The sequence below is a fragment of the Ovis canadensis genome, chromosome 14 (genome assembly GCF_042477335.2).
Source record: "Ovis canadensis isolate MfBH-ARS-UI-01 breed Bighorn chromosome 14, ARS-UI_OviCan_v2, whole genome shotgun sequence".
Taxonomy (NCBI): domain Eukaryota; kingdom Metazoa; phylum Chordata; class Mammalia; order Artiodactyla; family Bovidae; genus Ovis; species Ovis canadensis.
In genome coordinates, this window is record NC_091258.1 from 38854051 (window position 1) to 38882022 (window position 27972).

The 27972-nt window shown below is 49.9% G+C and overlaps 1 protein-coding gene across 2 annotated transcripts; it reads left to right on the forward strand.

The window, feature by feature from the left end:
• The first annotated feature begins 858 nt into the window (after positions 1-858).
• ADGRG3 (adhesion G protein-coupled receptor G3) lies at positions 859-27964 on the forward strand. 2 transcript variants are annotated; one of them, XR_011249070.1, is made up of 13 exons: positions 859-986; positions 7613-7775; positions 13330-13468; positions 15254-15400; positions 16206-16340; positions 16869-16908; positions 17089-17180; positions 17337-17449; positions 19964-20244; positions 20453-20546; positions 21862-22136; positions 24806-26151; positions 27486-27964. XR_011249070.1 is itself a non-coding variant. In XM_069552864.1 (12 exons), exons 1-12 carry the CDS (start codon positions 935-937, stop codon positions 24916-24918), a joined length of 1644 nt encoding a protein of 547 aa, XP_069408965.1. In that variant the 5' UTR covers positions 859-934; the 3' UTR covers positions 24919-27964. The 2 variants fall into 2 exon arrangements, 1 of the variants encoding a protein (XP_069408965.1); XM_069552864.1 differs by having other exon boundaries at positions 24806-27964.
• Positions 27965-27972: the final 8 nt, after the last annotated feature.

Here is a 27972-nt window from a genome sequence, read left to right on the forward strand (position 1 = left end):
CCTCTCCTGTTTTTCCATCTGCTGGGTGGGGGAGGGAAGTGGCCCCGGGGGCCTCCAGGCCTGGCTCCTCCTCTCCTCCCAGGACCCTAGCAGGCCTGGGCTTGAGCCTTGGTCTTCAAATCCTAGGCCTGAAGGAGGGAGTGTCAACTCTCTCCTCATCTTCATTCTCATCCCTACAGCCGAGCTGCATGTCTGCCGCGTGACGGGTCTCCTCACACACCCGACATAGCCCTAGGAGGCATTGCTGCATTGCTGTGTCTGTTTTGGTGGTTTAATCGCTCAGTCATGCCCGACTCTTGCAACCCCATGGACTCTAGCCCACCAGGCTCCTCTGTCTGTGGGATTTTCCAGGCAAGAATACTGGAGTGGGTCGCCATTTCCTCCTCCAGGGGATCTTTCCAACCCAAGGATCGAACCCTGGTCTCCTGAGCTGCAGGCCGTCTTCTACAATGCAGGCGAATTCTTTACTGACTGGGCCACCTGGTGTCTGTTTACCAAAGTGGGAAATTGAGGCTCAGAGAGGCCCCTCGCTTGTGAATGGAGGATCTGAAAAAAGAATTGTTGGTTCCAAAGCGTGGGCCCATCATCACTCCCCAGGAGCCTGCTCAGAGCTTCTGTGGCTGCTGGATCCCCACACCCACCCAGATAAGACCCCAGGAGCAGTGTCCCTGGGGTTGGTTCAGCAGCTCCCAGGGAGTCTGGGCCCCTCTGCAGGTGGTCACGGGGCGGGGTGAGGCTAGGAACACTGCTCAGTTCCCCACACTCACCTTTCACAACTTAACCGACGGTGCCATGGCACAGGAAGGGAGAAAGAGGCCACAGGAAGTGGTGACACTGCGGGGTGGGGGCCAGGGAGGGCCGGCTCAGCAGAGCCTGGGGCCAGAAGGACACACAGCTGCAGGGCTCTGGCCGGCGTGGACGAGGCTGGCCCAGGATGGTGGCGCCCAGGGCCCTGGGGGTCCTGCTACTCCTGCATCTGGCCCCAGGTGAGCAGTGGGCTCCTCACCCCCTCCTGCCAAGCCTGGGAGAGCCAGGGTTGGGGACGGGGAGGGGTGGGGAGGGGGCATGTCCGGAGCGTGTCCTCTGAGGAGCCCACCCTGACGGCCGCCTCACCTCCTCTGACCTCTGGGTCAGTTTTACTGTCCTGATAAACTTGGGTCAGCACTCGTCTTGGGTCCCCGTGCCTTCCCCACAGCACCCTGGAGATGGGGGGCCATGGAGCATGCTCCCCGACCCCCACACCTCAGGCTACGGCTCCCTGACAGTCTTGGCTCTGGGACACGGGGTGAAGGGATGGGACAAGCCCTTCTCCACTGCCTCTGAGCCCCTTGGAAAGGAGTCTGGGACCCCCTGGAGGCTGAGGCCAGACACGGCCTGCACTGCCCTCCCACCGCCACCAACCCCTTTCCCCAGCCACACTGGCTCCCCTTCCCTGACCCCACAATAACTCCACGGTACCCAGTCACCCAAGCTGAGAATTAGGCTTTCCATTCCTTCACTCTTGGCCTTTCTTTCCCCAAATATATATATATATATATATATATATTTAATGTGGGGCATTTTAAAAGTCTTTGTTGAGTTTCTTATCATATTGCTTCTGTGTTTTTGACCCCAAGACATGCGGGATCTTTTAGCTCCCCAACCAAGGATCGAACCCACACCCCCCACACTGGAAGGCAAAGTTCTAACCACTGGTCCGCCAGGGAAGCCCGCACTCCTGGTCTGGCACACATTCACACAGTGGTTGTCCAGAGGCAGCCTGAGGGTGCCAGGCTGTGCCCTTGCTGTCCTCCTTCCTGGGAAAGCGGCCCCCTACCCCTGGCCCCCCTGGCCAGCTCTCCCTGGCTGCTCTCTGCCGTCTGCAGCGACCCCCTGGGGCAGAGGATGATGCCCCCTCCCCATGGGCTGTCTGTTTTTCTGAGGCTTGGCTGCTCCTCCTGTTTCGCTCTTGATTCCGTGAGTGGCCTGAGTGCCCGTGCCTCATCCCCACCCCAGTGTGTGTCCAGCGTGGGGTCACACGGCTTTGGATTGATCTCTCAGGGCTTCAAGTGATCCTCTTCTCTTCAAAAGTTGGGAAATTCAGGGAAATGCAAAATTCAGTCTAAGGCACAAAATAGGGCTTCCCTGGTGGCTCAGATGGTAAAGAATCTGCCTGCAATGCAGGAGACCTGGGTTCAATCCCTGGGTCAGGAAGATTCCCTGGAGAAGGGAATGGCAACCCACTCCAGTATTCTTGCCTAGAGAATTTTGTGGACCGAGGAGCCTGTGGGGTCACAAAGAGTCAGACATTACTGAGCAACTAACACACGTGGACATGGCTCAAAAAAGTGTGAAAAATGGCAACGTTGTGCCAGAGGTATGGCAGCAACACTTGAAGGATTAATTAACTTCATAACCAACAGTGGCTCTTGCTTGACCTCATAAGGACCCTGGGCCCCTCACAGAAGCTGTAATTTTCTGGTCAAGCCTCAGAGTCCCCTTGGAGTGACAGTTTCCCCTGTGGTGAGATGGGTGCTCTGGCTCAGCTGTTTAAGCAGTGTGAGGAGCCCTGAGAGGTTTATGTCTTGGGGTAAGGTCCTTTCTTTGTGTGTGTTTTTGGGCAGTTGCCATGCCTTCATTTGCTCTTTTCATTCATTCATTCCCAAATGAATGGAGCCCTCGGCACAATGTCAGGCCCTGTGCTCATATACCATGTGGTCCCTACTCTCAAGGGACTCACATTCTAGCAGAGTGACATGGGTGCATCAGAGGAGTAGGGACCCAGAGGGAGAAGCGTGTGTGTGTTCAGTCGCTCAGTCGTGTCCAACACTTTCGAGACCTCATGGACTGTAGCCTTCCAGACTCCTCTGTCCATGGGATTTTCCAGGCAAAAATACTGGAGCAGGTTGCCATTTCCAACTCCAGGGTTTCCTCCCAACCCAGGGATCGAACCCTCTTGCATCTCCTTCGTTGATTGGATTCTTTACCACTGTGCCGCTGGGAGGTATCTAGAGGGAAGCAGATGGTCTCTTTAATAAAGGGTTAGTTTCCTGGGACTTCCCTGGTGGCCTAGTGGTTAAGACTTCACCTTCCAATGTAGGGGATACAGGTTTAATCCCTGGTTGGGGAGCTAAGGTCCTACATGCCTTGTGGCCAAAAATCAAAAACATAAAAGAGAAATAGTTGGGGAGTTTGTAATTTCCTTGGTTCTGCCTGGTCGCAACAAAAATTTGAAGTGATGGACAGACCAGTGTTATAGCTCTCGGATGGGCCAGTGTTACAGCCCCATGTACTTTCCTCGGATGGACCAGTGTTACAGCTCCGTGTTACAGCTTTTTTTTTTCTTCTCTTTATTTTAATTGGAGGCTAATTACTTTACAATGTTGTCGTGGTTTTGCCATACATTCACATGAATCCACTATGGATGTATATGTGTTCCCCATCCTGAACTCCTCTCCCACCTCCCTCCCCATCCCATCCCTCTGGGTCATCCCAGTGCACCAGCCCTGAGCACCCTGTCTCATGCATCGAACCTGGACTGGAGATCTATTTCACATATGATAATATACATGTTTCAACGCTATTCTCTCAAAATCATCCCACCCTCGCCTTCTCTCAGAGTCCAAAAGTCTGTTCTCTACAGCCTGCGTCTCTTTTGCTGTCTCGCATACAGGGTCATCATTACCACCTTTCTAAATTCCGTATATATGTGTTAGTATACTGTATTGGTGTTTTTCTTTCTGACTTACTTCACTTTGTTTAATAGGCTCCAGTTTCATCCACCTCATTAGAACTGATTCAAATGTATTCTTTTTAATGGCTGAGTAATACTTCATTGTGTATATGTACCACAGCTTTCTTAGCCATTCGTCTGCTGATGGACATCTAGGTTGCTTCCATGTCCTGGCTATCGTAAATAGTGCTGCGATGAACACTGGGGTACACGCGTCTCTTTCAATTCTGGTTTCCTCGGTGTGTATGCCCAGCGGTGGAATTGCTGGGTCGTATAGCAGTTCTATTTCCAGTTTTTCAAGGAATCTCCACACTGTTCTCCATAGTGGCTGTACTAGTTTATATTTTTCACTTAGAAAGCAAAGGAAAATACATCCTCAAGGTGTGAGGGTGGGCCAAACCAAAAGACATGAAAAGAAGAGAAGCCCCTGGCCCAATTTTGGCTCCTCTTTTTATATGTTTTTTCTCCTCCCCTTGAGCCTGCCCTTTGTAAATTGGGCTAGCCAGCAGGGCTGTTTGTTTTACCTGAGGTTCTCACTCCGTCCTCGAATCTTCCTTTGTTCTATTTTCAGGGACTTTTCCCTTCTTTGTCTTTGTCTTTTAGCCACCACCATTCTGGATTCCTTTTTCCTTTCTAACTACCTAACAGAAGCAATACTGTAACAAATTCAATAAAGACTTCAAAAATGGTCCACATTTAAAAAAATGTTTAAAAAAGGCAGGGAGGGATACTTTACTAAGGACAGGTTAGGAACAAGAGTCTGTGGCTGTCGGCAGAGAGAAGCAGGCCAGTGATGGGGAGGCTAGGGAGGAGCAGGTACTGTCCTGCCCTCTGACCTCTTTGCCCATCCCCCACTCCCCATATGAACCCGGATTGAGGTGGTCCTTGGAGACCAACCTCTGGGTCAGCGCAGGATGGAGAAGAGTAGGGTGGGTTTGGAGGGACCTCTGACACAAAGGCCTGGGTCAGGCTCTCCCCGTCTGGGCTAAATGCTTCTGATAATGTCTTCCAAAACTAATTGCAAAAAAAGATGTTTTGTAATCTTCTCTGCCCCAGGTACTTGCCAAGGGCTTCTTAAGTCTGAAGGCCCTGAAATCTCATGGCGGGCCAGGAGGGAGGCTCTGTTCACACCTGCGGAGGTACCCCCTGTACCCAGCACCCATGAGTAGCCCTCAGGCACACAGAGGGCTGCCATTAAAAGACAATGTTCCCTCCCCTGGAGCTGACGTGACACTTTCCTGGGCTCCCCTCCTCTTCCTCTCTGCTCTTCTTCCTTCTCTCTTTCTCCCTCCTGCCCCGTTTTCTCTCTCTTCCTCCTCTTTAAAAATTATTTCCCTTTAATTTCTGGCTCTGCCGGGTCTCATCGTTGCCTGGGCTTTCCCCTCGCTGTGGTGCAGAGGCTGCTCATTATGGTGGCTGCTTTTGTCTCGGAGCGTGGGCTCCAGGGACCGTGGGCTTCAGTAGCTGTGGCTCCCAGGCCCTAGAGCACAGGCTCAGTCGTAGTGGCTCCCAGGCTTGGCTGCTCTGCTTCTTGGGGGTCTTTCCAGATCAGGGATCGAACCCATGTCTCCTGCAACGGCAGGTGGATTGTTTATCTCTGAGCCACTGGGGAAGCCCCTCTCTTCCTCCTTTGCTTAGAAAGAAAACATGGATCTCGTTCTGCATATTCTCACCCATCCTGTGCTTTTTCCCATTAAACAACATATTATGGATATCTTTACAATCTAACAGAAAACTAAAGTTCCTTTATAAGCTACTTAAAACATTGTCACACATAGCCCTAATTATTATATCCACTCGAAAATGTTACTGTTTTACCCTCATTTACCCTGACTTTGCTGTGCTGTTGTCTTTACTATGTATTTCATTTTTGTCTTAAAATTTAACTGGTTTCATTTAATGTGAGAGTAATACTGTACATACTTAAAAAAAAATCAAACACTGGAGAAGGGTGTGAAAAAATGAAAAGTAAATGTCTCCCTGCCTACCTCACCCTCAGCTCCTGGTGGGCCAGTTAGAACTTAAAGGCACAGATCGTCAAGATCCAGGCTCACCCCTGTAAAGGAAACAATAAAGCAGTTCGTGGAAAAAGACATACAAATAGATGCTTAGACTCCTTCTAAAATAAAAATGAAATCCAATTAACCCCCCGGCCTAGCAAAGATTTGAAAGTTTGGTGAAGTCTAGGACTGTGAGCGTGTGAGTAAGCAGTCGCTCTTGCCCATTTGGGTGCAAATCTAAAGAGCTGTAGCCCTTTTGAGAAGGAAATTTGAGGGCTTTGAGGACTTCCCTGGTGGCCCAGTGGTTAAGAATCCGCTTGCCAGTGCAAGGGTCATAGGTTCAATCCCTGGTCCAGGAAGATTCCACATGCCACCAGACAACTAAGCCCACAGAGCAAATTGGTCTGTATGCCACAACCACTGAAGCCTGAGTGCCTAGAGCCGGCGCACTGTAAGTAGAAAAAGCCTGCCTCAGCAGCAAAGACCCAGTGCAGCCAAATAAGTACATAAAATTGCATACATCTTTTTTGAAAAAAGAAGGAAATTCAATAATATCTAGCAATTTTCCAAAGTGCATACATTTTGATATAGAAATGCCGAGGATAGGAATGTTTTCAATGAATTCATAACATACACTGACAAAGATGTGAGTATTCAAAATAGTAAATAAAAATAAAACAGAACCCCCTAAATGTTCACCAAGAGAGGACCAACTGAAGAAGCATTGCAATACCCGTATACTGAAATAGTATGCAAATATATGATGAATGAGATGGATGGTATGTGCTGACACAGAAAGCTCTTTTAGATATATTGCTAAATGATCCCGTTCACGTAAATTTGTAAATTCGCATAAAATACTTGCATATGCATAGTCATTCCCTGGAAAGTTGTACAGTAAACTTTTATAGGTAGTAAACTCTGGAGTGTGACCTGGGAGTTGCAGGGACTTTTACTTTTCATTTCATGTCCTTGTGTACAGTTTGTTTTTAAAAACTCTGTTCATATATTATTTTTGTTGAGAGATAGGTAAATATAGAGACACATCCTTCCATCCAATGTAAATACATAAATATGCAAATAGTTTTACAATGCCTTTCTCACCTCCTGGAATAAATAATACTGACTCTTTGTACCCCTCCGGTGAGCTGTGAGCTATGTCCTTAACACATATGATCTCTAATCCTCCCCACAACTAGGAAGGAAAGCATCATCAGCTTCATTTGGCCAATGGGACTGAGTATCAGAGAGTTTAAGTAATTTATCTGAGGTCACACAGCTAGTGACCTGAAGCTTGCACTCATCCCCTACCGGGTGAAAGCTGACCTCTGGTCCTGGAGCCTCCAACCAGCTGTTGACCTTGCTCAGTCATTCTGCTTCAGGGAGCCTCACTCTGCTCTATTTTCCACCTATACCAGGAGGTAGCCATGAGGGTTGTGCTGGGAATGTGGGAGAATGAGGCAAACCAAAACAGATCACGTCTAAGAGTTACACCATGCGTCCCACTTGTGAAGGCTTTGAAAAGTCTGATGTGGAACAAATGCAAAAAAGCCAGGCAGACTCCCTGGAGAAGGCAGGAAAGGGTACCTGCACTAACATGAACTTTATCTATAGAGTCATGAGCCAAGACTTTTGTACGCACTTTCCCCGAAGTAGCCCACTGGCCCTGTGAGATGTGGGGGGTCGGGGCGGTGCGGCAGGGGCAGGACATTATCTCCTTCACCTTGAAACCGAGGTCCAGGGAGGATATGGATCCATCTCAAGTTCACACAGTTGGTGTGGATGTATGGAGTTGGGGTTCTAGTCCACACCACTAGACTCTGGACCCTGAACTCCTCTACCCTCTGCTCTTGTGGCGCCTCCCCATGCAGAACATTCACATTTTGCATCCTTCCGTTAGATGAGGGAGATTCCACACGCAGAGATGAAAAGCCAAGAAATGTCTGCCAGGGCTCCGCCAATATGAACTCGTATGAAGACTTCGACCTTAACAGAACTGCTGGTTGCTTCTCAAAATGTACACATTCTCAGGAGGAACTCTGCCATCTGGGAAACTTGCAGAGGTAAAGGGCTCTCTGAGCTGGAGCAGGAATCTGGGCCTCTCCCATAAACATTTGAATTCAAGTTCTTTGTAGACATATGTTTTCATTTCTTTGGGAATGGAATTGCTGGAATATATAGAAAGCAAATGTTTAGCTTTATAAAAAACTGCCAAACTGATTCTCAAAGTGGCTATATCATTTGCTTTCCCGTAAGCAGTATAAAAGGGTTGTAGTTTCAATACATTTTTACAATACTGTTGGTATTTTGGGTTATAGCCATTTCACCGAGTGTGGGTGGTATTTCACTATGATTTTATTTGCATTTAACAAATGACTAATGACGTTGAGTAACTTTTCATGTGCTTGCGTATTTTCTTTGGTGAAATTCAAATCTTCCTCTCTTTTAAAAAACTGGGTTGTCTTCTTACTACCGAGTTTTAAGAATTCTGGATACAAGTCCTTTATCAGATGTATGATTTGCAAATATGTATTCTCTCCCAGTATATGTTTTGTTTTTTCATTTTCCTAACAATGCCTTTTGAAGATCAAAAGCATCTAATTTTGATAAATTCTAACTTAAATTTAAAACATATCAAAGAAATGTTCATCTAGCAAAGCTATAAAATTTTTCTTCTAAGTTTTCTGCTCTAAGTGTATTGTTTGAAGTCTTATAATTAAGCTCAATTAGCATTTGAGGTTCATTTTTTGTGCACAGTGTGAGATAAATGTCTAGCTTTATGTTATTGCTGTAATTTTGCATTTAGATAGCTAACAGTTTTGGCACTATCTTTTTTAAAATTTTTAATTAATGAATGAATTTATAGCTGCCCTGGATCTTTGCTGCTGCAAGGTGAGTGGAGGCTATTCTTCACTGCACTGCTCAGGCTTCTCATTATAGTGGCTTCTCTTGTGTGGAGCATGGGCTCTGGGTGTTCGGGCTTCAGGAGTTGCAGTTCACTGGCCTAATTGCCCCGAGGCATGTGTAATCTTCCTGGACCAGGGATCGATCGAACCCATGTCTCCTGCGCTGGCAGGTGGATTCTTAGCCTCTGGAGCACCGAGGAACTCCAATTTTGGCACTGTTTATTAAAGAGATTATACTTTCATTATTGAATTGCATTTGGGAGGGCATTTCATTGAATGGCTAAATACTAGCTCCTGGAATGTCTTCTTCCCACTGAGATAGTAAACCAGAAATAAAACAACATCGATGGGGGCAAATATAGAGGTTAATGCAGCCTTGAAAGAAGCAGAAGTGATAACACCTGCCATAACTCCATTTAACACACCATCAGTCAGGTGGGTCTTGGAGAATGACATGGACTGTCATAAACTTAATCAGGTAGTGAATCTAATCGCAGCTGCTGTCCCTGATGAGTATGTTTTCACAAAGAAATCAACACAGCCCCTCGCTATCGCTATGCGGCTATTACATGGCTAATGTTTTTTTTTTTTTTCCTCCAAACCATTTTTCAAGGACTTCCAAAAGTAGTTTGCTTTTTGAAAAAGTTTTGAAAAAAAATTTGGCTGTGCTAGGCCTTCATTGCAGCATACGGACTTTTCTCTAGTTGCGGTACAAGGGCTTCCCATTGTGATATATGGACATCTTCTGCTGTGGAGCATGGGGTCTAGAGTGCTCGGGCTTAGCAGTTGCAGCACGTGGACTCTGTAGTGGCAGTGAGGGGGATTTAGAGGCCCCAAGGCATGTGGGATTTTAGTTCCCCAACCAGGAATTGAACCTGAAAGTAGTGAAAGTGAAAGCCGCTCAGTCGTGTCCGACTCTTTGCGACCCCGTGGGCTACACAGTCCATGGGATTCTCCAGGCCAGAGTACTGGAGTGGGCAGCCTTTCCCTGCTCCAAGGGGTCTTCCCAACCCAGGGATCGAACCCAGACCTCCTGTATTGGAGGCAGATTCTTTACCAGCTGAGCCACAAGGGAAACCCAAGAATACTGGAGTGGGTAACCTATCCCTACTCCAGCAGATCTTCCTGACCCAGAAATCAACCCAGGGTCTCCTGCTTTGCAGGAAGATTCTTTACCAACTGAGCTATGAGGGAAGACAGTTGAACCTGAGTCCCCTGCATTGGAAGGTGGATTTTAACCACGGGACCACCAGAGAAGTCCCTGAAGTCGTTTGCTTTTACTTGGCAGAGCTAACAGTATATAGCCACAGTGTTTCCTCAGGGCCACATGAAGTCTTTTCACTGTCATAAGATAATTCACAGAGACCTCACTCATCCTGACATTCTATAAAGTTCACCACATTGACAACATTGCTGATTAGATCTGATGAGCAGAAAGCAGAAAGTAGTGAAGATGCTGTAGGAAGACACGCGTGAACCAGAAGATAGGAGACAAACTCCCTAAGAATTCAGGGTCCCATCACCTCAGTGCATCTCCTGGACATTCAGAGGACTAGAGAATATCAAGATGTCCCCTCCAAGGTAAAAGACAAGTTCTTGAACTTCACACCGCTTACAACAACAAAAAAAAATGTATCATGCAAACAAACACAAACAAAAAGATATCTCAATAGTTAAATTAGTATCAGACAAAGAAGAGGACCCTTAAATGAGTGTCAGCTTTACAATTAAAAATTCAGTTATACATCTATGGAGAAGGGAATGGCAACCCACTCCTGTATTCTTGCCTGGAGAATTCCATGGACAGAGGAGACAATCCATGGGACCACATAGAGTTGGACAGAACTGAGTGACTAACACTTTCTTTTCATTTTCGTTTATGCTTTAGAATTTCTGAATATATGTTACTTTCACAACTAAAACAATTTTTAAAAAGTGCTCTGAAAGCCTGATCAGAAAATCTTCCCTCAAGAAAGTAAATTCATGGTCTGTTTTGTAAGGGAAAGGAATGTTTGGAGTGCATGAGGTGAGCTATATGTATTGTGAAAGAAAATTCTCTATTTTATTTGGTAACAATAAAAATCACAAAACTTCTTTGTTTAGATTTTTGAAAGATAAAAAGTAGCATCAGTTGGTGTATCTCAGTCAATGGATTTGGACAGTCTCACCCCACTGTTCCTGGCTGGATGTTCTAGTTGCCGGATCCATCCAATCTCATTTGCACATGTTTTCATGGATTATATTTTACAATATTTTTGTCCTGTGTGTGGTTTCCTTGGAGTTTTACTCCTTGGTGCTGTGCAAAGTCACTTCAGTCATGTCTGACTCTTTGTGACTCTATGGACCATAGCCCACCAGACTCCTCTGCCCATGGAATTCTCTAGGCAAGAATACTAGAGTGGGTTGTCATTTCCTTCTCCAGGGGATCTTCCCAACCCAGGGATCGAACCAGAATCTCTTATGCCTCCTGCATTGGCAGATGTGTTCTTTACTACCAGCACCACCTGGGTAACTGTGACTATTCAAAAAATGATGTTGAAATAAAATTCTCCCTTTTGTCTCCCTTGCAAGCCCTCCATAGCTACTTCTTTCCAGTAGCCTTGATCTGGCTCTATTTGTTCTTGTTCCACTTCTCTCTCGTTGCTACTTCAGCCTTCACCTGTTTACAATTATTTTTAAAACATGGGCAACACATCTTAGGACCCCTTGCTCAGGAAGAGGAACTCTGGCCAGAGAAGTTTCAGCACCATGGAGAGCACCAGGACAGGGACTGGGTTGGGGGGGGGGACTTGCCTTACCCCAACTTTCTAGCCCAGTGGTCCCCAACATTTTTGGCACTAGGGACTGGTTTTGTGGAAGACAACTCCTCACCTCCTGCTGTGCGACCCAGTTTCTAACGGTCCATGGACTGATACCCATCTGCAGCTCCGGGGACCGGGGACCCCTGTTCTAGCCCATGGCAAGAGGGCTACAGTAAAATAAATGACAATTAAATTTGTATTCTATGTATTTCCAATGCCAGTTCAGTTCCGATAAGTCAGTGTCCATAGAGCTAAGTCTTCAAAGGCTGAATTCCCTGTGTTCACTTAGCACTTGGTAATAAATGTGAGTGAGCTCTCACACCGGGGCTTCCCTGGTAGTTCAGCTGGTAAAGAACCTGCCTGCAATGCAGGGGACCCCAGTCTGATTCCTGGGTCAGGAAGATCCCCTGGAGAAGGGATAGGCTACCTGCTCCAGCATTCTTGGGCTTCCCTGGTGGCTCAGATGGTAAAGAATCCACCTGCAATGTGGGGAACCTGGGTTCTAACCCTGGGTTGGGAAGACCCCCTGGAGGAGGGCAAGGCGCCCACTCCAGTATTCTTGTCTGGAGAATCCCATGGACTGAGGAGCCTGGCGGGCTGCAGTCCATGGGGTCACAAAGAGTTAGACATGACTGAGCGACTAAGCACAGCACAGCCGAGCACAGCCCTCACACCACACACTGATCATCCCACAGTTTCAACTACCCAGAAGAATTTCTCCAGAGAAGATTAACACAAACCAATGAACACATGAAAATGTGCTCAATATCATTAGTCATTAGAGAAATGCAAATTAAAACCACAGTGAGATACCACTTCACACCCCCTAGGATGGCTATATTTGAAAATGAAACAATGTGGAAAATACTAAGTGTTGGCAAGAATCTGGAGAAGTCAAAACCCTCATCCATTGGTAATGGGACTATAAAATGATGCAGCTAAAATGGAAAACAGTTGAATAGTTCCTCAAGAAGTTAAACATAGAATTACCAGCACTTCTGCTCCCAGGTATCCACCCAAAAGAATTAAAAGCAAGTCTTCAGGGGCTTCCCTGGTGATCCAGTGGTTAAGACTTCACCTTCCAATGCAGCGGGTGTGAGTTCAATCCCTGGTTGGGGAGCTAATCACACATGTCTCCTGGCCAAGAAACAATGACACAAGACAGAAACAACATTGTATCAAATGCAATAAAGACTTAAAAAAAAAAACACCTCTTCAAACAAAAGCATTTATGTGAATACAAGCAGCTCTACTCACAACAGCCAAAAAGTTGAGACAATCCAAATGCCTACCAATGGAAACATGTATAAACAAAAGGCGGTATATACATATGAAGGTATATTATTCATCCATAAAAAGGAATGAAATACTTACACATGCTATAACATAGGTAAACCTTGAAAACATACTAAGTGGAAGAAGCCAACAGACCTGATAGCACATAATTCCATTTATATGAAATATCCAGAACAGGCAAACTCATAGACTAGTGGTTGCCAGAGCCTGGGGGAAGAGCACCTGCTTTATGGGTTCAGGGTTTCCTTTTAGGGTGATGGACATTTCTGGAGCTAGATAGCAAAGATGATTTCAAATGTTGTGCATGTCTTTAAGGCCACTGAATTGCACACTTTAAAATGGTTAAGATGACAAACTTTACATTGTAATGTATTTTGTTACCAAAAAAGAGAAACATGTACTCAGGGGGACCTCTGACTAGAATCCCTCAGAACTAGCATGAATCGCTCCCGTGCACCTCTCTTCTCCTGCAGCATCATGGTCTTCCCTTTGATATCCTGGGTCACCCCTCCTATACCAAAAGCCTGATGATCGCTGTCCATGGTATTCCTCCTCCTGTCATCCAGGTGAGTGAGTGAGTGACTCAAACTGCAAGACCCTATCTTCCCTTATAGATATTGGCTGAACTTCGAGACCTATCTGGTGGAGAGGAGTCAGACGGACACATTGAATACGTCTTTTTTGACGGCGCTTGTCAAAAGCATCAACACCAGTGTCTCAGAAGACCTGTACTTCTCTCTGACCCCCTCTCAGGTGAAGACTCCCCCGTCCCCTTTGGTGGGTTCTGGCCCTACTTTCCTCAGGCATATTTTTCTGAGAGAATCATGGTCTGTGCTTGGTGTCCATCAACAATTGTCCTTCCCAAGTCACACTGGGTAGTTCTCTGCCACCTAGCTAGTGCATGCTGGTGAGTTAGCTGGATGAGTGGATCCTGGTAACAGATTGTCCAGGGTGCTAGCATGAGGCCTTCAGAAGATTGCCAAATCAAGTCAGCGTTCTAGTCCTGGACTCTCCCCTACCTGACAAAGTGTCCTCAAGGGAATCCCCTCCCCTCTCTGGGCCCCTGAGTCCTCATCTATAAAATGAGCTTGAAGGCTCCTCCAAAGTCTGACATTCTCAAGAGAACTTCTATCAGGGAACATGTTAGAAACCAGATAGAGGCACTGATGGAGGTACTGCAAAGGGTTAACAGGCAGACTCTGGATTCTGCCCTAACTAGTTATTGTGATCTTGGGCAAAGTACTGAACTTTTCAGAGCCTCAGTTTCTCCATCTGTAAAATGGGGATGGTATTGCCCACTGTAAAGGTTATCAGACAGAGAAAATGCGGTAACTTACAGGGAATATTTGGTGCAGTGAGGGCACAGCCTCCCTCCAGGCCTAAAGCAGAAGTTTGAGCAGCAGGAAGTGGTCTGTCACTGAAGGACTTTTAGGTCAGCCTCGAGAAAGAGAGCAGAGAAGGCAATGGCACCCCACTCCAGTATTCTTGCCTTGAAAATCCCACGGATGGAGGAGCCTGGAAGGCTGCAGTCCATGGGGTCGCTGAGGGTTGGGCACGACTGAGCGACTTCACTTTCACTTTTCACTTTCATGCATTGGAGAAGGAAATGGCAACCTACTCCAGTGTTCTTGCCTGGCGAATCCCAGGGACATGACTGAAGTGACTTAGCAGTAGCAGCAGCAGAGAAGGAGAGATGGAAGATGGAGGGGCCTTTTTCAGCCCTTTATCACTTCACCCTAGCAGTGGGGTAGGCACCGGCCTCTGAAATCACCCACATGTCCTTTTGACAAGGTTCTGGGCTAGGAAGCAGAAAGTTGAAGCTCTCGGCTATAATACATAGCTCCCCCTCTTTCCATGCCCATGGGTGCTTTTGAGGCAGGATCAGGTGGGACCAGGCTGCAGCCCCAGGGGAACAGTGAGGTCACAGAATGGACGAAACACACTTGGCAACTACCCATGAAAATTTATTTTAATATTTTGCATTTTTAGCTGTTACAAAATGTGTTGTTGGGTGGGGATGGATATTACATTCAATGTGAACTCTTGTATTCTTCCTCTTTGTCCTCACTGTCTCCCTTCCCGATGGCCTTATGCTTTTCCTTTATATCTGAATCAGAAACCGGACACTGTCATCCTAGCCCTGTCAGCACAGCAGGGGTCAGGACCCTGGCCCAAAGCACTACTACTGACCCTTCCTCACATCTGCAAACTGACTTATTCAGGTGTTTCCCCTTCATAACCCACTTTCAGCCTGCCTGACTGGTGGCCACGTGGACACCTTGCTGACTCCATTCTCCATATTGGGAAAACCGAGGCTCCGCAAGGGCTATGACTTGGCCAGGGGCTCACAGCCTGAACAGAGCAGAGCTTGGACTGTGTCCCCAGGTGTCCCACCTCTCAGAGCTGTCCTCGGACCCTGGTGCTGTCCCGCCACCCAGCATGCCTCAGTTTCTCCTTCCAGCTGGGGGAGGGGCAGGAACTGTGCTGGTGGCTGGGCTCCTCAGGGAAAGACAGAAGTGGCTGGATCTGTGGTTGCAGGTTCCGAAGCAGATGACCAAGGATGAGCACCAGCACCCTGACAGAGTCCGGCTGCCCAAGAGCCTTTTCGGATCCCTGAAGAGCAGCAGGCCGATGGTCCGGTTGGGCATAGTCGTCCTGGACATCGGTCCAGGGAATGTCTTCAAGGTGAGGAGAGGCACAGGGTGGCTGAGATTCAATGCTGGGTTCACCGGGACATGCTTGCCCCCTCTGGAGTCTTTGCTGAGGGACCCAGTGGGGATGAAGGAAGTGATGAACGTCTCCAGCCAAGGTCATCTAGACCCATGTCCTTAGAGTCTGGACCACAGGCTCACGCTGGTTATTCCCAGTTGCTATTTAGACACTGCCCCCCATCAGTGTCCTTGGACTTGTATCTGTATCCCAAGTGAGTTCATTTCCTGTGTGCATCCTTGTCCATGAACAAACATGCATCTCTTTTCTTATTCCTGATTACACACACAATCATGTATGTGCTGGTGTGACCATGTTCACACAAGCAAGCATGCGCATTCCCTTGCAAATGTGTACCAGGTATGTCCCCAGAAGTGTGTCTGCACTCACACGGGGGGTGTGCCTCCCTGAGTGCTGCTGGGCAGGGGCTCCCCACCTGTAGGCATCCACTGTCCTCCATCTCTCATCTGATCTTCCTTCTAAACCTGTGTTCCAGTTAAGAGGGCAGAGGAGGCCTGGGGACCAGAAATGGACAGCTATCAGATACACAGCATTGTGGCCATTCAGCCTAGAGTGTAGGGCTCGTCCTGGCATAGCTGGTGCAGACTCCAGGTAGCAGCAGGAAGAAAGTCACCCATGACCCCTTATCCCTTGGACCTCTGGCTCCAAACTTTTCCTTCCAGGCAAGGTGCACAAGCCCTAGAAGGTCCTAGGAGCCCCCACCAGGGTTGGGTCGAGGGAGCCCCTTGTGTAGCCTGGCTTCCCCCACATCCCTCCACAGGGCTCCCTGCTCAGCCGGGAGGACGGCAGCAGCGTGCTGAACAATCGCATGGTAGCCTTGACTCTGGGTCACATAAAAGTCACCAAACTGGCTGAGCCTTTGGAGATCACCTTCTCCCACCAGTACCAGCCCCCCGTGAGTCCCCCACTCTGGCCTGGCAGTTCCTGAGGGGCACATGGGCAGGTGGGCATCCCCAGGCATATAGACAGACATGCAGGGGACTCTGCACCCCTTACCCTCCCACATCCACTTGGGAGAAGCCATTAGGACCAGACACACAGTTGTGCCCATGGACACATGTCCAGCCTATGCACGCAAGTCCTCTCAACATGCTCCACTCACGTGCTCCTAGAGGGGCCCAGCAGACCTGGCAAACCCACACGCACACACATGGCTTTGCACATCTGCTCACATGTGCGCTCCCGTAAAGGATCCCTCAGACATACGCCCCTCCCACCCACACCAATCCGCACCCCACACACTGACCTGGGATACATCAAATGCTTCAAATGTGGTTCCTGTGTGACCACAGGCTGAGCCTTGCTTCCACCTAATGCAGGCACATGCTGAGACATGGAGCACCTCCCGCTCCCCCTACCCTCCTCTCCCCACTCCCAGTCACCCCTGCCTCGCCCGCCCCTGACTTCCACTCTCTGGTTTTAGAACATGAACCTCAGCTGTGAATTCTGGGATGCGACTAAAGGTAGGGCCTAGAGGACCTTCCCTGGGTAAGACGAAGGGAGAGTAAGGATAAGTCCTGTTCTTAGGGGACAGGACTTCAACAGCAGAGCCGTCCCCTCTTTCTTTCCTCTCCGGACCTCTCTCTTCCCTTTTCCTGCCCTCCTCTTTTCTATGCTCCCTCTTCTTCTCCCCGGGCCATCAGGAGACTGGTCTTCCAAGGGCTGCTCCACTGAGGTCGGAGTCCACAGGACTGTCTGCCGTTGTGACCACCTGACCTTCTTCGCCCTGCTGCTGGTAATAGTGCCCCTTCCCCGACCATCCCAGCAATCCCAGAAATGCCGAGGCTCCTGGGCCAGGGATCAGGGTGGCTGCGGGCAGGGGCCAGGCCTTTGGGGTGTGCGGGCCTAGCCTCCTATTGATAGGATTCTCGTTCGGGGGAATCACCCACAGAGGCCGACCTTGGATGAGGCCACCGTGAAGGCCCTCATACACATTTCCCAGGCTGGCTGTGGAACCTCCATGATCTTCCTGGCCTTCACCATTGTCCTATACACCGTCCTGAGGTGGGTCACCCCGCCCCAGCCCCACTCCTTCCAGGAAGGAGACCCATCTCCTTCCTGCCCTCAAAGACAGCAGCAGGGCAGGGTAGAAACCAACAGAGTAGTATTAATCCTGTGTTATACTCATATTTTCTCCAAACCTCAGCTTCCTCATCTATAAAACGGGATTGGAGGCTGAAAAGTGTCTGGCTATTTCAGTTACAGGTGGCAGAAACTCAACTCAAATTCACTTAAAATAGATAATGCATGGATCACGGGATTGAAACACCCAAGGTGATCTCAGTTCAGGTGATGCTAGATCCAGGTGCTCAAAAGATGTCCCTGGGACTCCGTGTCCCTCTGATTCTCACCACTTCGCTTTCTCCTTTGTCAGTCACGTCAGGCAACTTCTTCATACTCAGGGGCCTTGCAGAGCCCCAGGCTTGCATCATAGCTTCTTAGCTGCCTAAACAGATAATCTTCTGATCTAAGCCTCAGAATTGAAGTCTCTAAAAAAACTTTATTTTGAAATAATTATAGACTAACAGGAAGTTGCAAAAATAGTACCTAGTGTTCCAGGGTTCCTCCATCCAGCTTTCCTCAGTGACGACATTTTCTATAACTGTGAAAGTGAAGTTGCTCAGTGGTGTCTGACTCTTTGTGACTCCATGGACTGTAGCCCACCAGGCTTCTCCATCCATGGGGTTTTCCAGGCAAGACTACTGGAGTGGGTTGCCATTTCCTTCTCCATCTATAACTGTAGTACAGTATAAAACCAGGAAATTGATATTGGTACAGCACTGCTCTTTGGAGAAGAACTCTTTGTGAATGAGCAACTAACACACACACACACACACACACACACACACAGCACTGCTAACAAGAATACAGAGCTCATTCAGTTTTCACCATTTTCCACATGCATTCAATTGTGTGTGTGTGTGTGTGAGCATGTTTACACATGCACACTGGACTGGCTAAATCATTTGCAGGGCCCAGTCCAAAACGAAAACATGTAGTCCCTTGTTCAAAAATCATTAAGAATTTCAAGATGGTGACAACAGAGCATTAAAACAAGCATAGAGTCCCTCTGAGTGCAGGGCCCTGCAGAGATCATACCCCAAAGAAGCTGAGCCCGTGCATGCCCTGTGTGTGTGTGTGTGTGTGTGTGTGTGTTCAGTTCTGTCCCTGTACTGCAGAGTTGAGTCTCACTTGTGTAACTTAGACCATGTGTCCAGGACTAAACAGGCCCACTGTGGGGAAAGGATGGATGACACTGATTGGTCAGGCCAGATCACATGCCTGCTCTTAGGTTTGAGGTTCATGGCTGAGAGTGGGGAAGGGTACTCCTTGGGAAAACCCAGCGCTGTTGCTAGAAGAAGGAGGAGCAGGGACAGCAGAAGCTGCTGCAGCTGGTCCCAGGCTCTTCTGGGCCCCGGCCATGGCTGAGGGACCCACAGGAACTTCTGCTGAAGAAACCCATGGGAGCAGCCCCATGCCCGGCCTTCTGACCCATGGCTGACTTGGAGCAGCCCTTGGTCTCCTGACTCCCAATCTGGGCCCTCCCATTGCCCTCCTCCACATGCTGGTGCTGTTTCTCCAGGGGGCTGCGGCCCCCACCAGCTCCACCCCCCAATCTCAGACCAAACGATGAGTGTAAGTGGTCCCCGTCCCCATCCTCAAGCCCTGGCCCAGAACACTACCTTCATTCCCAACAAGCTAAGCATGACTTGCCAGCTGGTTGCCCTGCTGGACCCTGAGAGAAGTGCTTGGAGTGCCAGGAGGAAGTGTCAGTATCTCCCAAGGGTGGGGCCTGGCATCTCAGGTGAGGTGGACATTATCCCTCATGCCCCCTCCATGTAGCCCTAAGGGCCCATCCCTCCAATGAGAGTCCTGCAGGAACTGACTGGCTAGGAAAGTGCAGTGAGCTCCACAGAGCAGGCGTGGAGCCCTGGGCTCAGAGCCTGGAGCCCCTGTCCGCTCTGTGACTCTGAGTCCCTGTCCATCTCTGAGCCTCACCTCCTCACAGTTTCTAGGCCTCAGGCATCCATGCACCATCCATCCAGTCACTCAACCAGTACAGGGCCTCCTCCTGCTTATTGTGCTAGGCCCAAGGTCACAGCATGGAGAGAGATGGAAATAAGGGGCAGGAGAGTTACACTGCACTCACTTCTGGGAAAGGTCCACCTAAGCATGGGATAGTGGCCTTCAGAGACAGCCTTCACAGGAGGAAACATCCAAGGAGGGCTTTGAAGGTGGAGCAGGGAAAGGCACCTGAGAGCAGAGGGAAGAGCATGGGCAAAGTCTGAGAGCTGTGGAGAAGCAAAAGGCATTCAGAGAGTTGCAACTTATACGGTTTGGCTCAAGCATGGAGTCAAGGAATGAAGCCAGAAAGATCCAAAACCCACAGGGTCCTGCAGGTCATGAGAGAGCCTCTGGACTTGAACCAGAGGGTGCTCACACTGGCAGAGTGGTGGAACAGAGGTGGTCAGATGGAGAGGGCTGGGTGCCCTTCTGCACTGGCCCTTCTTGCCCCAGGTTCTCCCGGCAGAGGTTCAAGTCTGAAGATGCCCCCAAGATCCATGTGTCCCTGAGCATCAGCTTGTTTCTCCTGAATCTGGCTTTCTTCATCAATGTGGGGCAACGCCTGAAGGGGTCCGATGCTGCCTGCTGGGCCCGGGGGGCCATCTTCCACTACTTCCTGCTCTGCGCCTTCACCTGGATGAGCCTGGAAGCCTTCCACCTCTACCTGCTCGTCATCAAGGTCTTTAACACCTACTTCAGCCACTACTTCCTGAAGCTGAGCCTTGTGGGCTGGGGTAGGTGTCTCCTGGCCAGGCAGAGGTTTGGCTGGCTCTGTCTGGATGAGGCCAGAATGGGACCAGCCTTGGGGAGGGCCATGGGCAGGGGCAGCTGCCACTCTGATTGGCTCAGAGCTTGAAGGATGGACGGTGGGATGGGGATGTGGAAGAGGACGTGCCAAGGGAGCCTCAGCGACGCCATACGTCCTTCCCTCCTCGTCCCCAGTCCTGCCTGCCCTAATAGTCATCGGTACTGGGATCGCCAACAGCTACGGCCCCTACTCCATCCGTGATGAGAAGAACGTCACCACGCTGGAGCTGTGAGTGGTGGCTGTGGGAGTTGGGGTGACCTCAGGGTCCTGGGGGCACAAATTAGGGCCAGAAGAAGGTGGGAAGAGGGGAGAATCCCAAGAAGAGAGTAAATCGAGGCCAAGGATCCTCAGATCCAGCTAGCTCATGGCCTGGAGGGATAAACTGAGGCCCAGAGAGAGGAAGGACAAGGAGAGAGGAGGCTGAGAAGGAGAGAGGACTGGACCAGGGGGCAGGAAGCCCTGCTCCAGCCTGCGGTACCACCAACCTCTATAGCACCTTTGGGAAAATTTTAAAAGGTACCCCCTTTATCCCTCTGACCTGCCATGCCAGGTGCCCAGCCTGGTGAGTGCAGGGTGAACTGGATTTCAGCCTCCCCCTGCCCCCCAGCCAGGTGCCCTTGTACAGGGCATGACTCTCCAGTGCTTGCAGCAGCTTTGGTTCCATGCAGACTCTGCCTCTGAGTTGCTGTGTGACCGTGGGCAAGCTTGTCCCCTCTCAGAGCCTCGTCTGTACGATGGGGGTTGATCCACACCTGCTCTGGGGCCTCGCACCCCTGCAGTACAGGGGACAGTGGAGCCAATTTGAGCCTCTCCCAGGGCTCACGCCTGAGACCCATGACTCCGTGCTAAAGAGTTGGCGGGGCCTTGGTGCTGTGCCCAGGGCCTCGAATGCAGAGTCCCAGGGGCCAGACAGGTAGCATAAATGCTTGCAGTGGCCTGAGTGGGCGTGGCTGCAGACTGGCAATCACACACCAGCCTAACTGGGAGCTGATTACTGTCCCTCAGGAAGGTGTCCACAGAGCTGCCAGCTGTATGGTTTTGTAAAAGAAGCAGAAATTGGTATATTTAGGGAATTCCCTGGTGGTCTAGTGGTTAGGACTTGCTGCTTTCACTGCCAGTGCCTGGGTTCAATCCTTGGAGGGGGATCTAGGATCGAATCCTGGTCTCCTGCATTACAGGCCGATTCTTTACCGTCTGAGGCTCTAGCAAAGCCCAAGATCCCATAAACCAAGTGGAATCTGGATGTATATGCCAAACCTTTACCTTTTAAAAGGGTGTTCCTTAATTCAGCTTTTTTTCCCCAAAATAAGGTAGGGTGAACAAAACATGCCTTTGGGACAAAATTGGCCTTTTGTACCCACTAGTCTAAAGGGATAGCAACCTGGAGCCTCATGACATCCTCTCCCCTGGGAGAGCAGGGGAAGGATGCATGGATATGTGGGTGGTGCATCTTCTTAGTCAGAGAAGAACAGCCTGGGGAGACTGCCCGGGGCTTGCTCTTAGGGGACTTCCTCTGGTCCCAACAGCCATTCATCTCCTCCAGGTGCTGGTTCCGTGAGAAGATTGCCCTCTACGTCACCGTGCATGGCTATTGCCTCATTGTTTTCCTCTTCAGCGCGGCAGTCCTGAGCCTGGTGTCCTGGAAGATCTTCACTCTGTCGAGTGCCACAGCGGGCAAGGAAAAAGGGCAGCACTGGAAGGGGGTCCTCACCCTGCTGGGCCTCTCATGCCTGGTGGGCCTGCCATGGGGGCTGGCCCTCCTCACGTCCCTGGGCCCGTTCACGGCCTATGTCTTTGCACTGTTCACCTCTCTGCAAGGTGAGGCTCCTGGGCTAGGGAGGAGACAGGCTGCCTTCCTGCACCAGAGGGTGTTGGGGAGCTTTGGGGGAAGGTGTGGATAGCAAGAAACAGGATTCTACTCAGGCTAGCTCAAATTAAGGGTTGTTGTTTAGTCGCTAAGTTGAGTCTGATTCTTTTGTGACCCCATGGATTGTTGCCCACCAGATTCCTCTGTCCATGGTATTTCCCAGGCAAGAATACTGGAGTGGTTTGCCAGTTCCTTCTCCAGGGGATCTTCCTGACCCAGGGATCAAACCCACACTTCCTGCATTGGCAGGTGGATTCTTTACCACTGAGTCACCAGGGAAGCCTGGTGGTACTCAAGGGTACTGATTGTAAATATCCAAGGCTCCCCCAAGCACCCCAGGGTAGGAAGACTGGCTGACTTCATGGGAGCTGGTAGCAGGGTCAGGAAAAACCACCAAAACCAAAGCAGATACTTGTTCCATCTTTTTCTCTGGAGTCACAACAAGTCTCTCACCTTCTCTCTGCGGTAACTTTTCCCCTCCACGGGCCCATTCTTACCCATGGCCTCCAACTGGCTGCCCACGATGACCACCTTGTCTCTATGTCATCTTCCCAGTCCGCTGACTGTGGTCTGGTTCAGTCTTTTCTATGTTCTTAGGAGAGTCAAGGATCTGACTGGGCCATCAGACATCCATCTATGGTTCAGTCATCTGTGGCCGAGAGAGCAAGATCCTGTGATATGCTGGCTATGTGACATGAACAGAGTCTTGGAGGTTCTGTGGAGGCGGGAAGGAAATGATTAGTGGAGGAAATGGTAGATAAGCCTGCTCCCGGCCCCAACAGAATTTTTCCTCCCATATCCAGCAAAGGGGCAGGTACTCAGGGTGCATGTGGGGCAGGGTTTCCCTGCCTGCACCTGTCCCCTTTCCTCCTCATACCCCTGTTTCATACACACAACTTACAGAAGTATATCACAGCCCGACTGTGAGGCAAAACAGCCTGGAGAGGAATGGCAAGTGTGGCTTTGACTCACAGTCTCATCCTGTCCAGAGCAGTCACTAGGGACGCAGGGGGTCTAGATCCAGCGGGTTCAAGCCCACAGGAGAAGGGCTGGCTCCCAGTGCCTCACGAGACTGCATGGCAACGTGGTTGGCAGCATGGGTACAAGCAGTTCTTGTTGTTTAGCTGCTAAGCCATGTCCAACTCTTTCCTGACCCTGTGGACAGTAACTCGCCAGTCTCCTCTGTCCATGGGATTTCTCAGGCAAGAATACTGGAGTGGGTTGCCATTACCTTCTCCAGGGGATCTTCCTGACCCAGGGATCAAACCTGCATCTCCTGCATTGGCAGGCGGATTCTTTACCTCTGAGCTACCTGGGAAACCCAGGGAGAGGCAGACCTAGGTTCAAATCCTGCCTCCACTCACCACCTCAACAACTCATTCAGCTTCTCAGATCCTTGTCATCTGTACAGCTGGGGATAATCCCAGTACTTTTCTCACCAGATCTCATGATGAATAACTGAGATAATGTGTGTGTGGGACACAGTAAGTCTTCAATATGTGGGAACAATGTTAACAACAGAAGTCATATATTATTAGGCCATCAGAGACTGGCCCTAGATGAAGATTCATGAGTCCACATCTGAGAAGTCTCAGGGGTTAAGGGTTGGGGGCATGTCTTGAAACTGTGGATTGTCATTCTTTCTGAGGTTATAGCTGAACCTGAACACTTCATGCCCTGAGGTTTTTTGACTGACTGTGAGTAACTCAAGGGCTTCCCTGATAGCTCAGTTGGTAAAGAATCCGCCTGCAATGCAGGAGACCCCTGTTCAATTCCCGGGTTGGGAAGATCCCCTGGAGAAGGGAAAGGCTATCCACTCCAGTATTCTGCCCTAGAGAATCCCATGGACAGTCCGAGGGGTCTCAAAGAGTCGGACAGGACTGAGCCACTTTCACTTTCACTGAGTAACTCAGTATTTCTCTCTTTCTCACAAACAGAGCCCTCGGCCCACTTTAACTGCCCTTGAAGTCTTTTCAATATTTTTTTTAACAAGTGTACTTTTTTAAATTTTTGCCTGTGCTGGGTCTTCATTGCCGCACACAATCTCTTTGTTGTGGTGTGCGAAGTTTTTAGTTGTGGCACACAGACTTTGTTGCCTGGTGACATGTGGGATCGTAGTTCCCTGACCAGGAAACCTGTGTCCCTGCATTGGAAAGCAGATTCTTTACCGCTGGACCACCAGGGAAGTCCCCTCAATACTTCTACTGTTGTATAGGGTTTTAGTTCTAAATTTCTCTTAAAGACACAAAAAGATTTTTACTGCTCCCTCAATGTCTGTACTTACTACAGTTTTCATACCTCACACCTTCCCTCTTCTTCTTGCTGAAGCACATCCTGGAATAACTCTTTATAAGAAGGGCTGCGGTCGTTGTTTCATATGGTTGAAAATCTCTTCATTTCAGCCTTTGTTTTATGTGATAGATATGTACATAGATTTTACTTCAAGGACTGGTTTTCATTCCCAAGATACTTATCAGGTCCTTTTTCAGGAGTAGATTTCACCTTGGGGGCTGATGTTTCTGTGCATTCTTGAACTCTCACAGTGGAGCGGTTTTGCCTCTGGGCAACCTCCAGCCCCAGCCCTGCCCCAGGCTCACTGAGGCTTTCTCCTCCCTGACAGGTGTCTTCATCTTCTGCTGGTTCATTATCCTCTACTGCCCAAGTCAGAGCACCGTGACCTCATCTTCTGGCACTGCCCGGGTTGACCATGCCCACACCGTGTCTCAAGAATAGAGAAAGGCCATGTAGCCAGGCCGAGCCTGCCCTGCGCTCTGGACTCAGCTCTAATTCTCCATGTGGCCTGGGGGCGGGGAGAAGGGGGTCCCTGCCTCCTGGGCCTCAGCGCCCTTCTCCGTACAATGCGACTTGGGAGCCAGGGGATGGGAAATATGTTGGGCCATGTTGTCTCAAATGTCTTATCCAGATACCCCTATGGGTCTGAGAGTTCACAGATCCAGGACGGCAGGAGTCTCAAGTCCCTGTGATCCTGAGACCCCTGCCAGCACAGAGCGACACCCTCACCCTGCCCCCACGCCCACCCCCCGCCCTCAGCGAAATGGCCTTCTAGTCTCAGAACGCCTGAGTTCCAGTAAGGAAGTCAGCCCTTGGCTGCCTCGTGAAGGAGTCTCCAGCCGCTCCCCTTCCTTCCTTCCCCTCATTACTGCCCTCCCACAGCTCCACCCTTGGGCCACCTGTACCTGAGGGGACACTCAGGGGCCACAGCCCGCTCAGGCGTGGGGGGCTGCTGTGGACTGGAGGTTTGTTTTGAGGGGGTGAGGGGGTTGCTCCTCCTCTGGTCTCACCTGGTCTCAGCCAGTCTCTCCTCACAGAGGTCTCCCTGCCGCTCAGGGGCGCTGGGAGCCCCTCAGGTACTGGGGACCCTGAATATCAAGGAATACCACTTACTCAGTAGGTGGGCTACCTCAAGCAGTCCCTAGTCCCTCCTCTGGACTGCCTCGCAGGTGGCCCTGATACTGACCAGGGTCCTCGGCCTTTCTCAATCAACAGACGTTGATGGGAGACCAGATGGGCAAGGCTTTATTGGGGCCCCTGCTGCAGCAGGGGAAAATGAGAACTAACAACAGGTTGCCTTGCTTGCTCGCTCCCTGAGGGCAGGGGTGGTGAAGCCAATTCCTTTCATGGGGTGAGGGTAGGGGTATGTCCAGGGGCTGGGCTGGAAGCCTGACTTAGGTGGTTTGCCCTTCCTTCTGGTGGTGCTGAGCACAGGGGGCATGCAGAGTAACTAGCTTTTTTTCCCCGACACCCTGTTTCCATTCCTGGCTCTTCAGAAGTGGCATTAGGGACTTTATAAATTTTTTGTTTGGTTCTGTTTCTTTTGTCCAGAATTGGCCCCAACTGCACAAGCATGCAGTTATTTTTAGTCCCATATAGCTTCTCTGCTAGAGAAGGCAGTGGCACCCCACTCCAGTACTCTTGCCTGGAAACTCCCATGGACGGAGGAGCCTGGTAGGCTGCAGTCCATGGGGTCGCTGAGAGTTGGACATGACTCAGTGACTTCACTTTCACTCTTCACTTTCATGCATTGGAGGAGGAAATGGCTACCCACTCCAGTGTTCTTGCCTGGAGAATCCCAGGGACGGCGGAGCCTGGTAGGCTGCCGTCTATGGGGTCACACAGATTTGGACATGACTGAAGCGACTTAGCAGCAGCTTCTCTGCATTTTGTTGCTGGAGGAGAGGTCTGCCCAGGTTGCAAGCATTGCAGCAAAGGGTCCCAGGTCCCAGCTGGTCTCAGGTGGACTGACCTCTGACCTGCTGTCTTGATGGGGGTGGAGGGCGTAAGGTTCAGGGCTCAGCACACCTGAGAGCTGGGGAGCCACAGAGAGAGGGTGGACATTTCTTCTGGCATCCAAGCTCCCATAGTGCCAGGGGAGTGCCTCAGGCCAGACCCAGCTGGGTTTGTCTCTTCTGGTGGCTGGGCTTGGTTTTAAAACCACTGGTTTCCTCAGTAGGAAACAAAAAAGAGGCAGAGACAGTAGAGATAGACAGAGAGTCAGAGAGAGACAGAAAGATAAACCAATAGAAAGATGAACAGACAAACTGACCCAAAGAAAGAAAACAAAAGGAGAGACAGACAGACGCAGGGACATGCTGGCCCCCTGGGCCAGTCCGACCAGGAGGGCAGGGCGCTGGTGTCCACCCCTCTCTTCCGCCCTATACTGCACCTCACCCAACTTACTGTTCAGCCTCACTCTTCAACCCCCACCGTTCCCCGGTGTGCTTTGCAGAAAGTCTAGCACCTTCCACAGGTGAGAAGTTATTATTAGAGCCTCACCACAACCCCTGGCTGCCAGTCTGCCTCCTCCCCACAACTGCCCTGGACTTGGATTCCCCTTCTCCCTCCTCCCACTCAGCAAACAGATGAAAGAAAGGAAGCCCGGGACCCTGGCTTTATGCAGATCACTGTGATCTTGGAAGGGAAATCTTAAGAGTGTGGACACTGCAACAGTTGAGCCACGTTATCAGTTTTGGGGGACAAACTTGGTGGGTTTTGGGGCTTATCTTCACAGACATCCATTTCTCACACTGAAGTTCTCAGCAACCTTACCCCAAAGTCTCAGAGCTAGTAACCTGTCCTCAGGAAGAATGGCTGCTTCCATGTCTGACAGGCCTGGCTTCAAATCCTAGCTCTGCTGTTTAGGGGCTGGGGGACCCTGAGCCTGTCACCACACCTCTCCGAGCCTCAGAGTCACCCTGTGTAAGATGGGGCTTGTTGAGTCTTACGTGGGCATGCTCAGTTGCTCAGTCATGTCCACCTCGTGGCGACCCCATGGACCACAGCCTGCCAGGCTTCTTGGTCCATAGGACTTTCCAGGCAAGAATAGGGAAGTGGGTTGCCATTTCCTACTCCAGGGGATCTTCCCAACCCAGGGATCGTACCTGGGTCTCCTACTTCGGCAGGTGAATTCGTTACCACTGAGCCACCTAGGAAGCCCACTGAGTCTTAAGTGAGGTGATCAAAGTGAATCCCCGACATTAAGTCAGCAGGACTTAAGTTTGCTCCATGAGAAACCACTTGGCCTAAAGAAAACCTGGGTATAAAAAAAAAAAAAGGAAAACCTGGGTATAAAGAAGATTGTGAGCTTCTGCAACCTGTTTGTTAACTAGGAGGGTATGAGGTTCAAAGCTCCCTTCTATCAGGAGGGAGGGGACGTATGTACACCTATGGCTGATTCATGTTGATGTTTGGCAGAAACCAATCCAATACTGTAAAGCAATTATCCTTCAATTGAAAATAAATACTTTTTTTTTTTTTTAAATCTCTCTT

What these genes read in the sequence shown, in the direction of transcription:
- ADGRG3 (XM_069552864.1), top strand. Translation starts at nt 935, where the DNA reads ATGGTGGCGCCCAGGGCCCTGGGGGTCCTGCTACTCCTGCATCTGGCC. An exon ending in CCCACCAGTACCAGCCCCCC is followed by an intron (nt 16,341 to 16,868) that starts GTGAGTCCCCCA and finishes CTCTGGTTTTAG; the next exon opens with AACATGAACCTCAGCTGTGA. An exon ending in GCTGAGCCTTGTGGGCTGGG is followed by an intron (nt 20,245 to 20,452) that starts GTAGGTGTCTCC and finishes CCTCGTCCCCAG; the next exon opens with TCCTGCCTGCCCTAATAGTC.